This window comes from Geotrypetes seraphini, chromosome 2 (assembly GCF_902459505.1).
Source record: "Geotrypetes seraphini chromosome 2, aGeoSer1.1, whole genome shotgun sequence".
Lineage (NCBI taxonomy): Eukaryota > Metazoa > Chordata > Amphibia > Gymnophiona > Dermophiidae > Geotrypetes > Geotrypetes seraphini.
Window position 1 is genome coordinate 167,919,526 of NC_047085.1, and position 14,422 is coordinate 167,933,947.

The 14,422-nt window shown below is 42.5% G+C and overlaps 1 protein-coding gene across 2 annotated transcripts in view; it reads right to left on the minus strand.

Moving 5' to 3' along the window:
- Window positions 1-14,422, minus strand: part of RTTN (rotatin) — a 385,080-nt gene that overhangs the window by 331,400 nt on the left and 39,258 nt on the right. For both annotated transcript variants that reach the window (XM_033934249.1, XM_033934251.1), the window contains exon 7: window positions 13,428-13,578. In XM_033934249.1, coding sequence (XP_033790140.1) covers window positions 13,428-13,578 — 151 coding nt within the window. The remainder of the gene's footprint in view (window positions 1-13,427; window positions 13,579-14,422) is intronic.

The window sequence follows — 14,422 nt, forward strand, 5'->3', positions numbered from 1 at the left end:
ACATGGAATGAAGAAATCACCTTAGGTAGGAAGGACGGCACAGTTTGCACCGACACCCCAGCCTCCGAAAAACGTAAAAAGGGTTCCCTGCAAGAAAGCGCCTGTAGTTCCGACACTCGTCTTGCAGAAGCCATAGCCACCAAAAACACTGTTTTCAACGTCACATCCTTCAACGTTGCCGCCAACAGAGGCTCAAAAGGCGCCGCCTGTAACCTCCCAAGGACAAGTTTAAGATTCCATGTTGGACATATTCGCTTTACCGGAGGGCGGATATGGTGAACCCCCTTGAGGAAACGGACCACGTCAGGGTGTGAAGCGAGCGTCGAGCGAGCCACCCGGCCCCTGTAGCAGGCAATGGCCGTCACCTGAACCTTTAAAGAGTTATAGGCTAAACCTTTAGCTACGCCCTCCTGCAGAAAAGCGAGAATAGCCGACAGAGAAGCTTGGAAGGGCGCAATCCCCTGCCGTCCGCACCATGACTCAAAAATTCTCCAGACTCTCGCATAGGAGGCAGAAGTCGAAATTTTCTTAGCTTGAAGTAGAGTGGCAATCACCTGTTCCGAATAGCCCCTCTTTCTCAGCCTCGCCCTTTCAATAGCCAGGCCGTAAGACCAAATCGGGCCAGATTTTCCATCGAGATTGGTCCCTGAGTCAGTAAGTCCGGAGTCACCTGGAACGTTACCCGATCTCCTGCTGATAGCTGAATCAGATCCGCGTACCATGGCCGACGTGGCCAATCCGGAGCCACCAGGATCACTCTGCCCTGAAAGAGAGAGATGCGTTGTAACACTCGACCTATCATGGGCCAAGGCGGAAACACATACAGAAGGGAATTTGGGGGCCACAGGAGAGCCAACGCGTCCACCCCTTCCGAGCCCCTCTCTTTGCGTCTGCTGAAGAACCGAGGCAGCTTTGCATTGCGGGATGAGGCCATGAGATCCATCTCTGGCAGCCCCCAGCGAAGGACTAGCAGGTCGAAAGCTCGAGCCGACAACTCCCATTCGCCTGGATCTAGAAGATTTCTGCTGAGGAAGTCCGCTTGTACGTTCTCGTGACCCGCAATGTGTGCTGCTGACAGAAGCGGAACGTGCACCTCCGCCCACCGAAACAGCCTCATTGCCTCTTCGGCCAACTGAGGGCTCTGGGTACCTCCCTGCCGATTGATATATGCCACCGCCTTGACACTGTCCGAAAAGATCCTGGTCGGCCGGTCCTGAATCAGGGACTGAAAAGCCCGCAGCGCCAGTCTGATCGCTCTTAACTCCAGCAAATTGATTGACCACTGGGCCTCCTCCAAGGACCACACCCTCTGCACTGAAGCTTGCAGGCACTGGGCCCCCCAGCCCAGAAGACTGGCATCCGTTGTAACCACGACCCAGTCCGGCGTAGCTAGCGGCATGCCCCGCCAAAGATGCAACCCGTGTAGCCACCACTGCATGCTGCGCGCCGCCCAAGGACTCCATTGGAGACGTAACTCGTAGTCTAGAGATGCTGGGGACCAACGAGAGAGAAGAGACTGTTGTAGGGGCCTCATGTGGAACCGAGCCCAGGGAACCACCTCCAGAGTCGCCACCATTGAGCCCAGAACTTGTACATAATCCCAAACCCGAGGTCTGGGTGACCCGAGAAGTAGCCGAATCTGAGACTTCAATTTCTCTCCCCAGTCTCGGGGTAGAAACACTTTCCCCAGAGAAGTGTCGAACCTGACCCCCAGATGCAGCAAGGACTGCGACGGGGACAGAAAACTCTTGGGAAAGTTGACGACCCACCCCAACGACTGAAGGAGAGCGATTACTCTCTGAGTTACCGACAAACTCTCCAGTCTGGACGAGGCGCGGATTAACCAGTCGTCTAAATAAGGGTGTACCCGAATTCCTTCCTTGCGGAGAAAAGCTGCCACAACCACCATCACTTTGGAAAAGGTGCGGGGAGCCGTTGCCAGGCCAAAGGGCATTGCCCGAAATTGATAATGCTGGCCGAGAATCGCAAACCGCAGATACCGCTGATGCGGAGGCCAGATCGGGATATGGAGGTACGCCTCCTTGAGATCGAGGGACGTGAGGAACTCTCCCGGTCTTACTGCCGCAATTACAGAGCGAACCGTCTCCATCCGGAAATGGCGAACACTGAGAAATCTGTTGACCCCTTTGAGATCCAGCACCGGTCTGAATGACTCCCCCTTCTTTGGTACAATGAAGTAAAGGGAATATATCCCGCGCCCCACCTCTTCCGGGGGCACCGGTACCACCGCCCCCAGGTCCAGAAGCACCTGAAGAGTGATGCGGACCGCGTCTCCCTTGGCCGCCCCATTGCACGGGGACACCAAGAAAGAATCTACGACGGGAGAGGCGAACTCCAACTTGTACCCTTCTTGAATAATGTCCAAAACCCACTGATCTGACGTGATTTTGGCCCACTCCGCCCAGAACGCCGACAGCCGTCCCCCTAAGGGAAAGGCGGAGGGAGCCAAGACCCCGTCATTGTGGAGTGCGACTTGCTGTGGCACGCGCTGGCTGACCTGAAGAGGGTTTCGTCGTACGAAAGGAACTTCTCTGCTGAAACCTAGGTCTCGAAGAAGAGAAAGAACCAGATGCGGATCTAAAGAACGGTTTACCAGACCTGTATCTCCTAACATCCCTGAAGCGTGGCCTAGACGATGAGGACTTCACAGGGGGCCTAGCCCTATCTTCCGGTAAACGCTGTGTTTTGGTATCTCCAAAATCCTTCACCAATCTATCTAAATCTTCCCCAAACAATAAACCTCCTTTAAAAGGGAGTTTCACAAGCCGAAGCTTGGATGCAGCATCTGCCGCCCAATGACGGAGCCATAATGATCTGCGAGAAACAACCGAAAGAGACATCTGCTTCGCAGAAGCCCGAATAATATCATATAAGGAGTCTGCTAAGTAAGCCAAACCTGACTCCAAATCAGCCAGCTCTGAAGGGACAGAACCCCCGGCCTCCAATAAATTATCCGCCATCCCTTGCGACCACTGCAGACACGCTCACGCCGCATAAGAGCTGCAAATTGCGGCTACTTCAAAGGACATTTTCAGTGAAGATTCAATCTTCCTATCCTGTGCATCCTTCAGTGTAACCCCCCCTTCCACTGGCAAGGTAGTCTTTTTAGTTACCGCTGCCACCAATGCGTCCACCCTGGGCAACCTAAACTTCTCGAGTTCGGTCGGGTCGACCGGATACAAGAGCCGCATGGCCTTTGCCACTCTTAGACTAGACTCCGGCGTATCCCATTGCGCCGAGATCAGCTCCTGCATGGCTTCATGCACCGGGAAGGACTTAGGGGGCCTACGTGTTCCTGCCATCAGGGGGTTACCCGACACCTTGGCATCTTCCTGAGAGATATTCAACCCCTGCAATGCCTTTGAAATTAAGGAAGAAAGTTCCTCTCTATGAAACAGACGGAGAGCGGAAGGGTCATCCACTTCCCTACCCGGAGGATCCTCTGCTTCCCAATCTAAGACCTCACCTTCCTCCAAAGATTCAGGAAGAGAAAAAGGGGACAATGGAAAATTATCCTCCGCGTCCGCGGTCGCGAGTCTGCGTTTCTTCGCTACCTGCGACCGCCCTGGCGACAGAATATTACCCGCAGTCGGTCTGGCACTAGTACCATGCAAAACGGAAGAGGTCGAAGGCCCAGGAAGGGACGGACAGGTCACAGGCACCGGCTGGGCAGGCTGCGAGCCTTGCAACATAAATGCCCGGTGCAACAGCATAATAAATTCAGGCGAAAATGAGCTCACTCTAAGTGACGCTGAACCGCCCTGAACCGTGCCTGGGAGCGGAGCCGCGACTTCTCCTAGCGCTCCCGACTCCCCGACCGGCGCCGAACTCCCCTCAGCCGTGGAGGAGTCCTGCAGCAACCCCGAGTCGACCTCGAGAGCCGGGGACCTCGAACGGGCCTCCCTTACACGGGAAATGGCTACATCACATGCCTGCAGAAAGGCATCTTCTGCTGGTGTGTCCAAACAACCGGCAGAGCAGAAGCCCGACAGTGTTCTGCGCTTCCCACAGCGCGAACACCGCTGACTAGCCTCTGCTGCCATCCCTTCTCTCTTTTTTTTTTTTTTCACACACGCGGAGAACGCCGCAAGCAACTGCCGACTCCGCCCACCAACTAAACCGGCCCTCGGGAACGAGACAAAGCACCACGAACGAGCAACGAGTACGCAACCCTCACTCACCCAATTCTTCTCCCGCTCCACCGGAAGCCAGGTTACAGCTGGTAAGTGTACTGCAAGCCGATTCAAACACGGCACGGCTCAGCACAAGCAGGAAATGTTCTTCTTTTTTTTTTTTTTTATACTGGAATGAAGAAAGACTGAAGAAAGAACTCCTGCAGCGTCAAAGGAAACCCCTCAATCAATCAGAGGGGAGGGTGGAGAAGGGACCTGGGAGGGCCCAGGTGTAACTCCCAAAGCCGGCACCGCTCAGCCAGGCACCCCCGTCCTGCTGAAGAGAGCTAGTCTCAACAGAGGAATCCAAAGGAACACCAATTTACTCGGCCCCAGCCAGAATCCAGGAGCTAGAGAGCTAGCTCAACCCCTGCTGGGAGATAGAGCAAAACTGAATCAACAGGAGGAACACCAGGCTTTAAGGCCAACTATTAATCAGTTCTCTATCTCCACCTGCTGGTCGATGTGAGCTATACCCACTAGTCTCTGGATTCATCTGCTGCTTTGCTAAGGAAAAATAAATTAAATCGCAGCGGTCCCAGTACAGACTCCTGCGGCACTCCACTGTTTACTCTCCTCCATTGAGAAAAATGACCATTTAACCCTTCCCTCTGTTTTCTATCCGATAACCAATTCCTAATCCACAACTGAACTTTGCCACCTATCCCATGACACTTTGATTTTCTCAGGAGCCTCTCGTGAGGAACTTTATCAAAAGCTTTCTGAAAATCTAGATACACTATATCAACAGGCTCACCTTTATCCACAAGTTTATTCACACATTCAAAGAAGTCAAGCAAATTTGAGGCAAGATCTCCCTCGGCTGACTCATGCTAATGCTACGCTGATTGACTTGTTTATACCTCGCTATTTCCTTCTTGTCTTCTCCCGACTTGCTAAGCTATATTGATTGTTTGACTTATTTGTAACTTCGCTGTCGATGTACAGTCTCTTGTCATGTAAACCGCTTTGAACTATTCTGGTACTGCGGTATACAAAATAAAGTTATTATTATTATTATTATTATTATCTCATTAAATCATGCTTGTCTATGTGTTCCACAATTTTACATTATATTAGAGATTTCTATTCCACCATTGCCTTGCGGTTATTTTTTATAATCATTTCTATCATTTTTCCCAGCACCGAAGTGAAGCTTACCGGTCTGTAATTTCCCAGATCTCCCCTGGAGCCCTTTTTAAAAATCGGCGTAACATTGGCCACCGTCCAAACTTCAGGTACTATAGACGATTTTAGCAGTAAGTTACAGATCACTAACAGCAGGTCAGCAATTTCAGTTTTGAATTCTTTTAATACCCTGGGATGTATACCATCCGGTCCTGGCGATTGATCACTTTTTAACTTGTCGATTTAGCTCAGTACATCTTCCAGATTCACTGAGATTTCTTTCAATTCCTCCACATCATCACCCTTGAAAACCATTTCCGGTTCAGGTAGATCTCTTATATTTTCTTCTGTAAAGACCAAAGCAAAGAATTCATTCAGTATTTCTGCAATGGCCTTATCCTCCCTGAGCGCCCCTTTCACTCCTTGATCTTCCAACAGTCCCACACATTCCCTCACAAGTTTTCTGCTTCTGATGTACCTAAAAAATTTGCTATGAGTTTTTGCATCTTTTGCAAGTTTCTCTTCATATTCTTTCTTAGCTGTCTTTATCAACTTGCCAGTGCTTGTGTTTCTTCTTGTTTTCTTCATTCGGATCTTTTTTCCAAATTTGACCCAATCCACTGTCATTTCAAAAAACTGCACATTATAATAAAAACACATATAAAATTAAAAAATAAAAACACTGCAACCTATAAAAAAATTATGACAAAAAAACATAAGCTGTATTTTCACTAAGAAGTAACATAGTAAATGATGGCAGATAAGGACCCAAATGGTCCATCCAGAAATATCTTGTAACAGAAGCCCTTATGATCTTAATACTCCCAATCTAAATGAAAGATTAGGTTCTTACCTCTGCTAATCTTCTTTCTTGTAAATCTCCTCTGTAATCTGGACGGTAGGGTGTTGTGTATCTTATCCAGCCAAAATCTGTAGGAATCTTAAATGACAAATTTGACCTCTCCCACTGAGACCATCTCCTGCGACATGCTCCCTGAAGTCTAGTCAGTAACCAAGCCAGTAAGGAAACAGGAAACAAAAGAGAGAGAGGGGGGAATGGGAACGCCCCGCTACACAATTAATTCTGCTCATGTTAATAAATTCAAAACATCAACATTGAAAATGTAAAACATAGCATGAATATCCAACTTGAACTATAAACCTGATAGAATCTCATATAGAAGGAAACACAGCCTGTATAGGCAGAAAGGGGCAACCACCCGGACACCCCTCTAACCCTTCTTCATAAGGGAAGGATGGCATTCTCAGTGATATTGGCCAGAGAAAGAAATCCAGTTTACCAGTTACTAGTCAGGCGACAGCAAATCGGACAGAAACCGGGCGAGTGTCCAAACTACAGAGGAGATTTACAGGAAAGAAGATTAACAGAGGAAAGAACCTAATCTTTCGTTCTTGTACAATCCCTCTGTAGTCTGGACGATCGGGATGTATCAGAGCAGTCCCAGAACATCAGGGGGGGCCCCGATGAGCCCACCACAAGGATCGAAGCCCCAAAAGCAGCATCTTGCTTAGCCACTCCATCAATCTGGTCGACCTTGGTAAAAGTGTGCAGGGAAGACCAGAACGCCGCCCTGCAAATCTCCTCAATCGAAGCTGCAGTGGAGTCAGCCCAAGAGGAAGACATTCCTCTAGTGGAGTGAGCCCTAACCCCAAGAAATGGCAGCACAAATCCATCTGGAAATGGTAGCCTTAGAGGTGGGCCTACCCTGACGGGCAACCTGAAAGGACGAAAAGATGGTCCAAGAGACGAAATTCATTGGTGGCCTCCAAATAACACATAAGAAAAGAAACACAAGCAGAAGAGATGAGCTCCTACAATTTGGCTGTAGGAATACAAAACTGGACTTCAGGGAGCATGTCACAGGAGATGGGAGCAGTGGGAGCAGTCAAATTTGTCATTTGAGATTCCTACAGATTTTAGCTGGATAAGATACACAACACCCTACCGTCCAGACTAAGGGAAGGATTGTACAAGAATTAGTTACCATACAGTTTCAGTAAAAGGAGAACGGATTGAGAAATCCGGGTTTTAGTTTCATTGCTTTCATCGGAAGTAAAACCCTGGAGTCTCAATCCATCCTCCATGGATTCTGGATTTTTCCGGAGTCTCAATCCATCCTCCATGGATTTTTCCAGAGCCATATGGTAACCCTAAATCTAATGATAGAAAGGAATTTAAACTGCCACCCTGTCCTTCATACCAACTCATAGGGTTAGTTTTGCTTAATAAGTAGTTAATAAAATGACATTTTATTTCACCTAGCTTTTTCCATATATTTTAGAGCAAGTTCTTAACATGAAAAGACTGGTGCATATATATGAGTTTAAATTTTATGAGTAATTATTTAAGGGATTGTGGTAGGCAGTTAGGTTGGATTTGGGGGTGGAAGGGATGGGATAGATGGTGGTGGAGAATTTTGATTTTGTGGTGGAATGGGGGGAAGGTTTGGATAATAAAAGTATGTGGGGTAATGGGGGTTGGGAAAGAGGTTTTGGATGGAAGTTGATAAAAAATTTTCTTTTTCTATTTGACATGGGTTGTGGATTACCTTAGAATATTATTTTATTTGGTATGGATGGGGACTGGTGGCTGGGACAGTTCCTATCTATTATTGTGATTTTAATTTTCAATTTTTATAATATCTTTTTTGTACAAGGATTCCTATGGTTTTAAAAATCATTACTTGGAATGTGGGGGGTATTTCTCTCCATTAAAAAGAAAAAAAGATTTTGCAAAGCTTAAATAGACATAATGCATCTATTGTTTTTTTTACAAGAGACTCATTTGACATCACAAGAACATTCTAAACTTCTTACTTGGTGGGTGGGTGATTATATTGAAGCACCAGCCCTTCTTAGAAAGGCAGGGGTAATTATTCTTTTCCATAAAAAATTAAATGTTGAAAAGATACGTATTAATGTGGATCTAGAAGGTCATTATATTATAGCAAATGTTAAGATTAATGGGGTTAATGTTTTGCTTTGTAATTTATATGCTCCTAATTCTTATGATAAAAAGTTCTTTACTACAATTTTAAATTACTTTTTGCAACAGGATTCTTTTCCTATTGTGATAGGGAGAGATTTTAATAGGGTGGCAACAGATAAATTGGATGTAACTAAAGGGATCCCTTTATTTTGTGAGTCTTTAAATTTATTGGATATATGGAGGGTGCTACATCCATTAGATAGAGATTATACTCATTGTTCCAGGGCTCATAATACTCAGGATTGACTATCTCCTTTGTTCTAATATTTTATTTTCCAAAATTCAAGATTCTGGTATAGGACCTACAGAGATTTCAGATCATGCCTTTGTTTGGGTTACATTGTCTTTGGTTTCTGAATCTCTGGGTCTTCCTCAATGGAACATAAGAACATAAGAATTGCCACTGCTGAGTCAGACCAGTGGTCCATCATGCCCAGCAGTCCACTCACGTGGCGGCCCTCTGGTCTAAGACCAGCACCCTAACTGAGACTAGCCCTACCAGCGCACGTTCTTGTTCAACAGAAACTTGTCTAACTTTGTCTTGAATCCTTGGAGGGTGTTTTCTCCTATAACAGCCTCTGGAAGGGCGTTCCAGATTTCTACCACTCTGGGTGAAGAAGAACTTCCTTACATTTGTACGGAATCTATCCCCTTTCAACTTTAGAGAGTGCCCATTAGATTTATACCATGATGTTAAATTTCAAAAACATATTCTTGATTGTTGGAATTCTTATCAGATTAATAATGAACAACACAAAAATTCTCCTACTTTGTTTTGGGAAACAGCTAAGGCGACAATGAGGGGGGAAATAATTGCTTATTCTAGTCAAAAAAATAAATCTCGTGATAGGGCTATATTACGTTTAGAAATGCAATTAATTAAAATTAGAGGAATTCAAGCTAGATGTCCTTCAGATGATAATTTGGCTCAATTATTAGCTATTCAAATTCAATTGAATGAACTTCTTCATCAGAGGGCTGTTAAATCTGTGAAATATTATCAATATCAATTGTATAAATATGGTAATAAATCAGGGAAATTATTAGCTCGTTTGGTGAAAGGAAGGTGTGGGTTGACTAGGGTTTCGCAGATTAGATCTGTCCAGGGTCAATTTTTTATAAAAGATAATGATATTGGTAAAGCATTTCGGAGTTTTATTCTTCTTTGTTTGCTAATAAACAAGATATAGGATTATCAAGTGATACTTATTTGTCCAGTTTAGAATTACCTTGTATTAGAGAAGATGAGCAGACATTGTTGAATTGTCCTATAGGGGAAGAAGAGTTATTGTTGGCCATACAGCAAAGCCCGTTATGTAAAGCACCTGGTATAGATGGTTATAGAGCAGAAGTTTATAAAATTCTTGGTAATAACATAGCGACTCCTTTAGTGATGATGTTTAATAATCAGATTGACAAACAAATTTTACCTAAAACTCTTTGTCAGGCTCAAATAATATTTCCAAAGCAGGGTAAAGATCCTTCTAAAGTAGAATCATATAGGCCGATTTCTTTGATTTGCTATGAAGCTAAACTATTGGCTAAGATTTTGGCTAATAGACTAGCAAAATTGTTGCTTAATTTGATTGCTGAGCCTCAAGTTGGATTTGTAAAAGGACGTACAGCAGTTAAAAATATTAGATCTATATTATATTCATTAGAGTGGGTACGTTATATACCATATATATTCATTAGAGTGGGTATGTTATATACCATCTTTGTTGATTAGTTTTGATGCAGAGAAATCCTTTGATAGAGTTAGATGGGAGTTTTTGTTTGCTGTTTTAACTAAATATGGTATCACAGGTTATTTTCAGGATGCTATTAAAACCCTTTATTCAGATATTCAGGCTAGAGTTTTTGTTAATGGATGCCTTTCAGAATTTTTTACAGTGGAACAAGGCACAAGACAAGGATGTCCTTTGTCTCCATTACTTTTTGTGTTGACCCTGGATCCGTTGATTCATGAGATTCTAGCTAATCCAAATATTCACGGTGTAGATATTAGATCTTCTACTTTTAAAATAGATGCTTTTGCAGACGATATTTTAGTACATTTAACTAATCCTAAGATTTCCTTACAATCTCTATTGGAAAGTTTTGTTGAGTATGGTGATTTTTCAGGATTCAAATTAAATATGGATAAATCTGAAGCTTTGGCTACTAATGATAGTTTAAGATTATAGTGGGGTCCTAATTTTCCTCTTAGATGGATGGTAGATAAATTTAAATATTTGGGAATTTATATTCCTATAGATTCTAAATTTTTATATAGTTCTAAAATTCCCGATTTGATGAGTTACACAAAACAAAAGTTATTAAAATGGCATTCTTTGCCTTTATCCTTAGGTGGGCGTATTGCTCTTTTTAAAATGGTTATTTTTCCTAAATGGTTATATACATTACAAATGCTTCCCCTAGAATTGACAAATAAAGATTGGCGGAAATTAAGAACAATTATTACTAAATTTTGTTGGGATGGGAAAAAGCCAAAATTATCTTTTGATTTTTTTACTAGGTTCAGGAACATGGGGTGGCATGGGTCTTCCTGATCTTCAGATTTATGGGAAGGCTTGCTTACTACGACATATTAGGGATTGGGTGTTTGATGATGTTTTATTTTCTCCTATATTATATGAAAAAAGCCTTCTATTACCCTTTTCATTTATTATATCTTCTTCAGATACAACAATCTAAATTACCGATCCATTTTAAAGGTAATCCTATTTTATCTTCAATGAGGTCAGTTTGGGGAAATTTAATTAAATTATGGAGATATAACCCATGTATAACAGATTTGCTACCTATTCAGGGTAATGGAGATTTTCAACCTGGTATGACATCTAGGATTTTTAGAATTTGGGGGCTTAAAGGTATTTATTATTTATCACAAGTAATGGATGAAACTGGGAAGATTAAGATCAAAATACTCAATAAAAATTATTGAACTAAAAAAAAAAAAGAGTTTTCCTGACCTTTCTATTGTAGTGGGATGGGGTCCTGGGTCATTATATGCGTATATGCAATTGGTAAATTATATTAATAAATTGAAGAGATTGAATTTTTCTTGTGGAGTTCATGACAGAATTATTTCTTTTTTTAATCAATGTGATGATGTGCCTATTTCAGTTTCTTTATTACACAAATGGTGGTGGAATATATTACCTACCTGTACATATGATAAAATTCTACAAAATTGGAATGAGGAGTTGGGAATTCAGATTTATCTTCTTGATTTTACTCAATCTATTAATAGACTACCAAAAATTATAAAAGGGTATGTTTGGAGAGAATGTACTTATAGAATTTTACATAGGGCTTATTTTTCCCAAATTCAAGCTTTTCTTGCGAATTTAATAGATACCCCAATTTGTATTAAATGTAATAAAGATCCTGGCACATTATCTCATGCTTTTTGGTTGTGTCCTTTGATTAACTCATTTTGGTCTGCCATCCTATTATTTTTGGGTTCTTTATGGGGTAATTCGATAGTGGTTTGTCCTAGGGGAATAATTTTTGGTAAACCATCAGCTTGTGGGGTTTTTGGCCAAGTAAAATGTCTTTTATTTCAAAAAGCCTGTATGATTGGGCATAAATGTATTATGCAATTTTGGTGCAGAAAGAATCTCCAAGTTTTTGGCATTGGAGGAATCAATTACATCGCTTATTTTTGTTTGAGAGTTGGGAGGTTCGAGGTTTGCCTAAAAAAACTCATCTATTTATGGAGGTTTGGGATCCTTATGCAGATGACATCCTTGTCCTCCTTGAGACTGACCAGAACCTCACCAACCTCCACGAAAACATTACAGCTTGCATAATGAGACTCCGTGCCTGGTCCCTCTCGGTACAGATGAAACTAAACGAATCTAAACAAAACTACTCTGGCTCGGCCCAAAATTCGAACACCAGCCCACACTTTTCACACTACCCACAGGTGATACACTACAGCTCGAGTTCTCATGCAAGGTCCTTGGTATCACTATCGATTCCTCTCTCTCCCTCAATGACCACCTCAACTTCTTGGCAAAATCATGCTTTTTCAGCCTTCACATGCTGAGGAAAGCTAGATCCTACTTCAGCCAACAACACTTTGCCATCCTTGTCCAATCCATCATCCTCTCCAAACTAGATTACTGCAATGCCATCTACTTAAATCTATAAAAAAAAAGTATTCTAAGACTCCAGCTAATCCAGAATACTGCAGCCAAACTGATCTTCTCAAAACGCAAGTCTGACCATGCCTCCCCACTCCTTGCCAAACTTCATTGGCTCCCAATAATCTCCAGAATCCATTTCAAATGTTCCTGCCTGGCTTTCAAGATCATTCACGGAATCCTGCCTCCTCTTATCCCACTGTCTTTCAACTCCTCCAGTCCCGACTCCTCCAGAACTGCCCAAAGGCTTAAACTCCACGCAGCATCCACTATTCAGGCAAACTGGGAAAATCCCTTCTCTTCAAAATCACAGGTCTTTGGAACGACCTCACCACCCCGCTGCGGAACCTGAGCTCCCTTCAGTTATTCCGCAAACAACTGAAAACCTGGCTTTTCAGCAAATTGTAGCTCTATCCTTCCCCCCTTCTACACATAAGTTCATGTAATCCTTTTTCTTCTTCTCTACCCACTATTTTAAGTTCTTGTAAACCGTGTCGAGCTCCATTCTCATGGAGATGATGCGGTATATAAACTTAAGGTTTAGATTAGATTAGATTCAGAATCTTTCACCAAAAATACGAAGTTTGGTTATCAATGATTTATTATGAAAATTAGGTTTACTAATTACATTCCAGTTTTTTATTTTAATTCTTTATTTTTGTCAACTTTCATCCAGGGTGAGGGATTTCATTTAGGGGAAGATAATGGGTAGGGGATGGAATTAAGGGGAGTGTAGATAAGATTGAATTAATTCATATGGAAATTAAATTTGAAAGAATGATTTAAATTTGTATGAAATATTATTGTATTGAGTGTATTTTTGTATTATCCTATTGTACTGATTATTTGATTCTTTCAATAAAAATTGTTATACAAAAAGACTGGTGCATATATCCGAATGACTCATTATTCATATGGTTAGTAATGCAGTCAGTAGCTTACCCTGTTTCCTGGAGAAGAAATTGGGATCCCTATGAAAGTTAAGTCTGGTTTTCAAATTAGTACATAGCTGAGACAGACATGATACAGCTTGCAATGCCAACTGATGCTTCCCATCTCTTCCAAATGCCAACTTCAGCAAGGACAAAAGACTCTGAAATAGATATTAATAACATGCTGCATAATTTTATAAAGAATCATATTGTTAACCCTTCACACAGACCATTTTAAATATTATTCTTCAATGCTGCAAGAATTATTACTACAACTTCTAAAAGCACTACCAAGTGTACATAGTGCTGTACAGACACTATCAGAGAGAAAGTCCATGCTCTACAAGAGCTTACAAATAAGCCCAGCATCCTATCTCAGACAGTCTAGATTAATAATTATTAGTAAAGAAATAGAAAATAAAAGGATTATTATAATGTATCATTCCATGACGTGAATTTACCTTGAGTATTGTGTTTAATTCTAGTCAAATAAAATACAGGAAACTAGAAAAGGTACAAAGGCGACCAAAATGATTAAGGAGCTGCAACTCCTCTAATTGGAGGAAAGGCTTAATAGGTTAGGGTTCTTCAGCTTGGAGAAAAGACAATTAAAGAGAGATATGAGAGGTCTATAAAACCCTGAGTAGTGTAGAACAGGTAAACATTACATTAGTGATTTCTATTCTGCCATTACCTTGCGGTTCAAGGCGGATTACATATCAGTTGTCAGGACATTTAGGAATACATTAGGAGCTGTCTGGGCATTTTTCGAGGTACTAAAGGGTGAAGTAGATTGCAAATGGGGCTTGAGATGGATCTTGCTGTGTTAGTTTGTCTTTATGTAGTTTTTGAAAAGCAGGGTTTTTATTTCTTTTTTGAAGGTTTTGTAGTCTGCGGTCGAGTTGGAGAGTTGGTTGTCAAGTTTTGCCGCTTGGGTGGCTAGGAAGTCATCGTACATTTTTTTTTGTTTGATGTTTTTGATTGGAGGGTGCATGAATAGTGCGT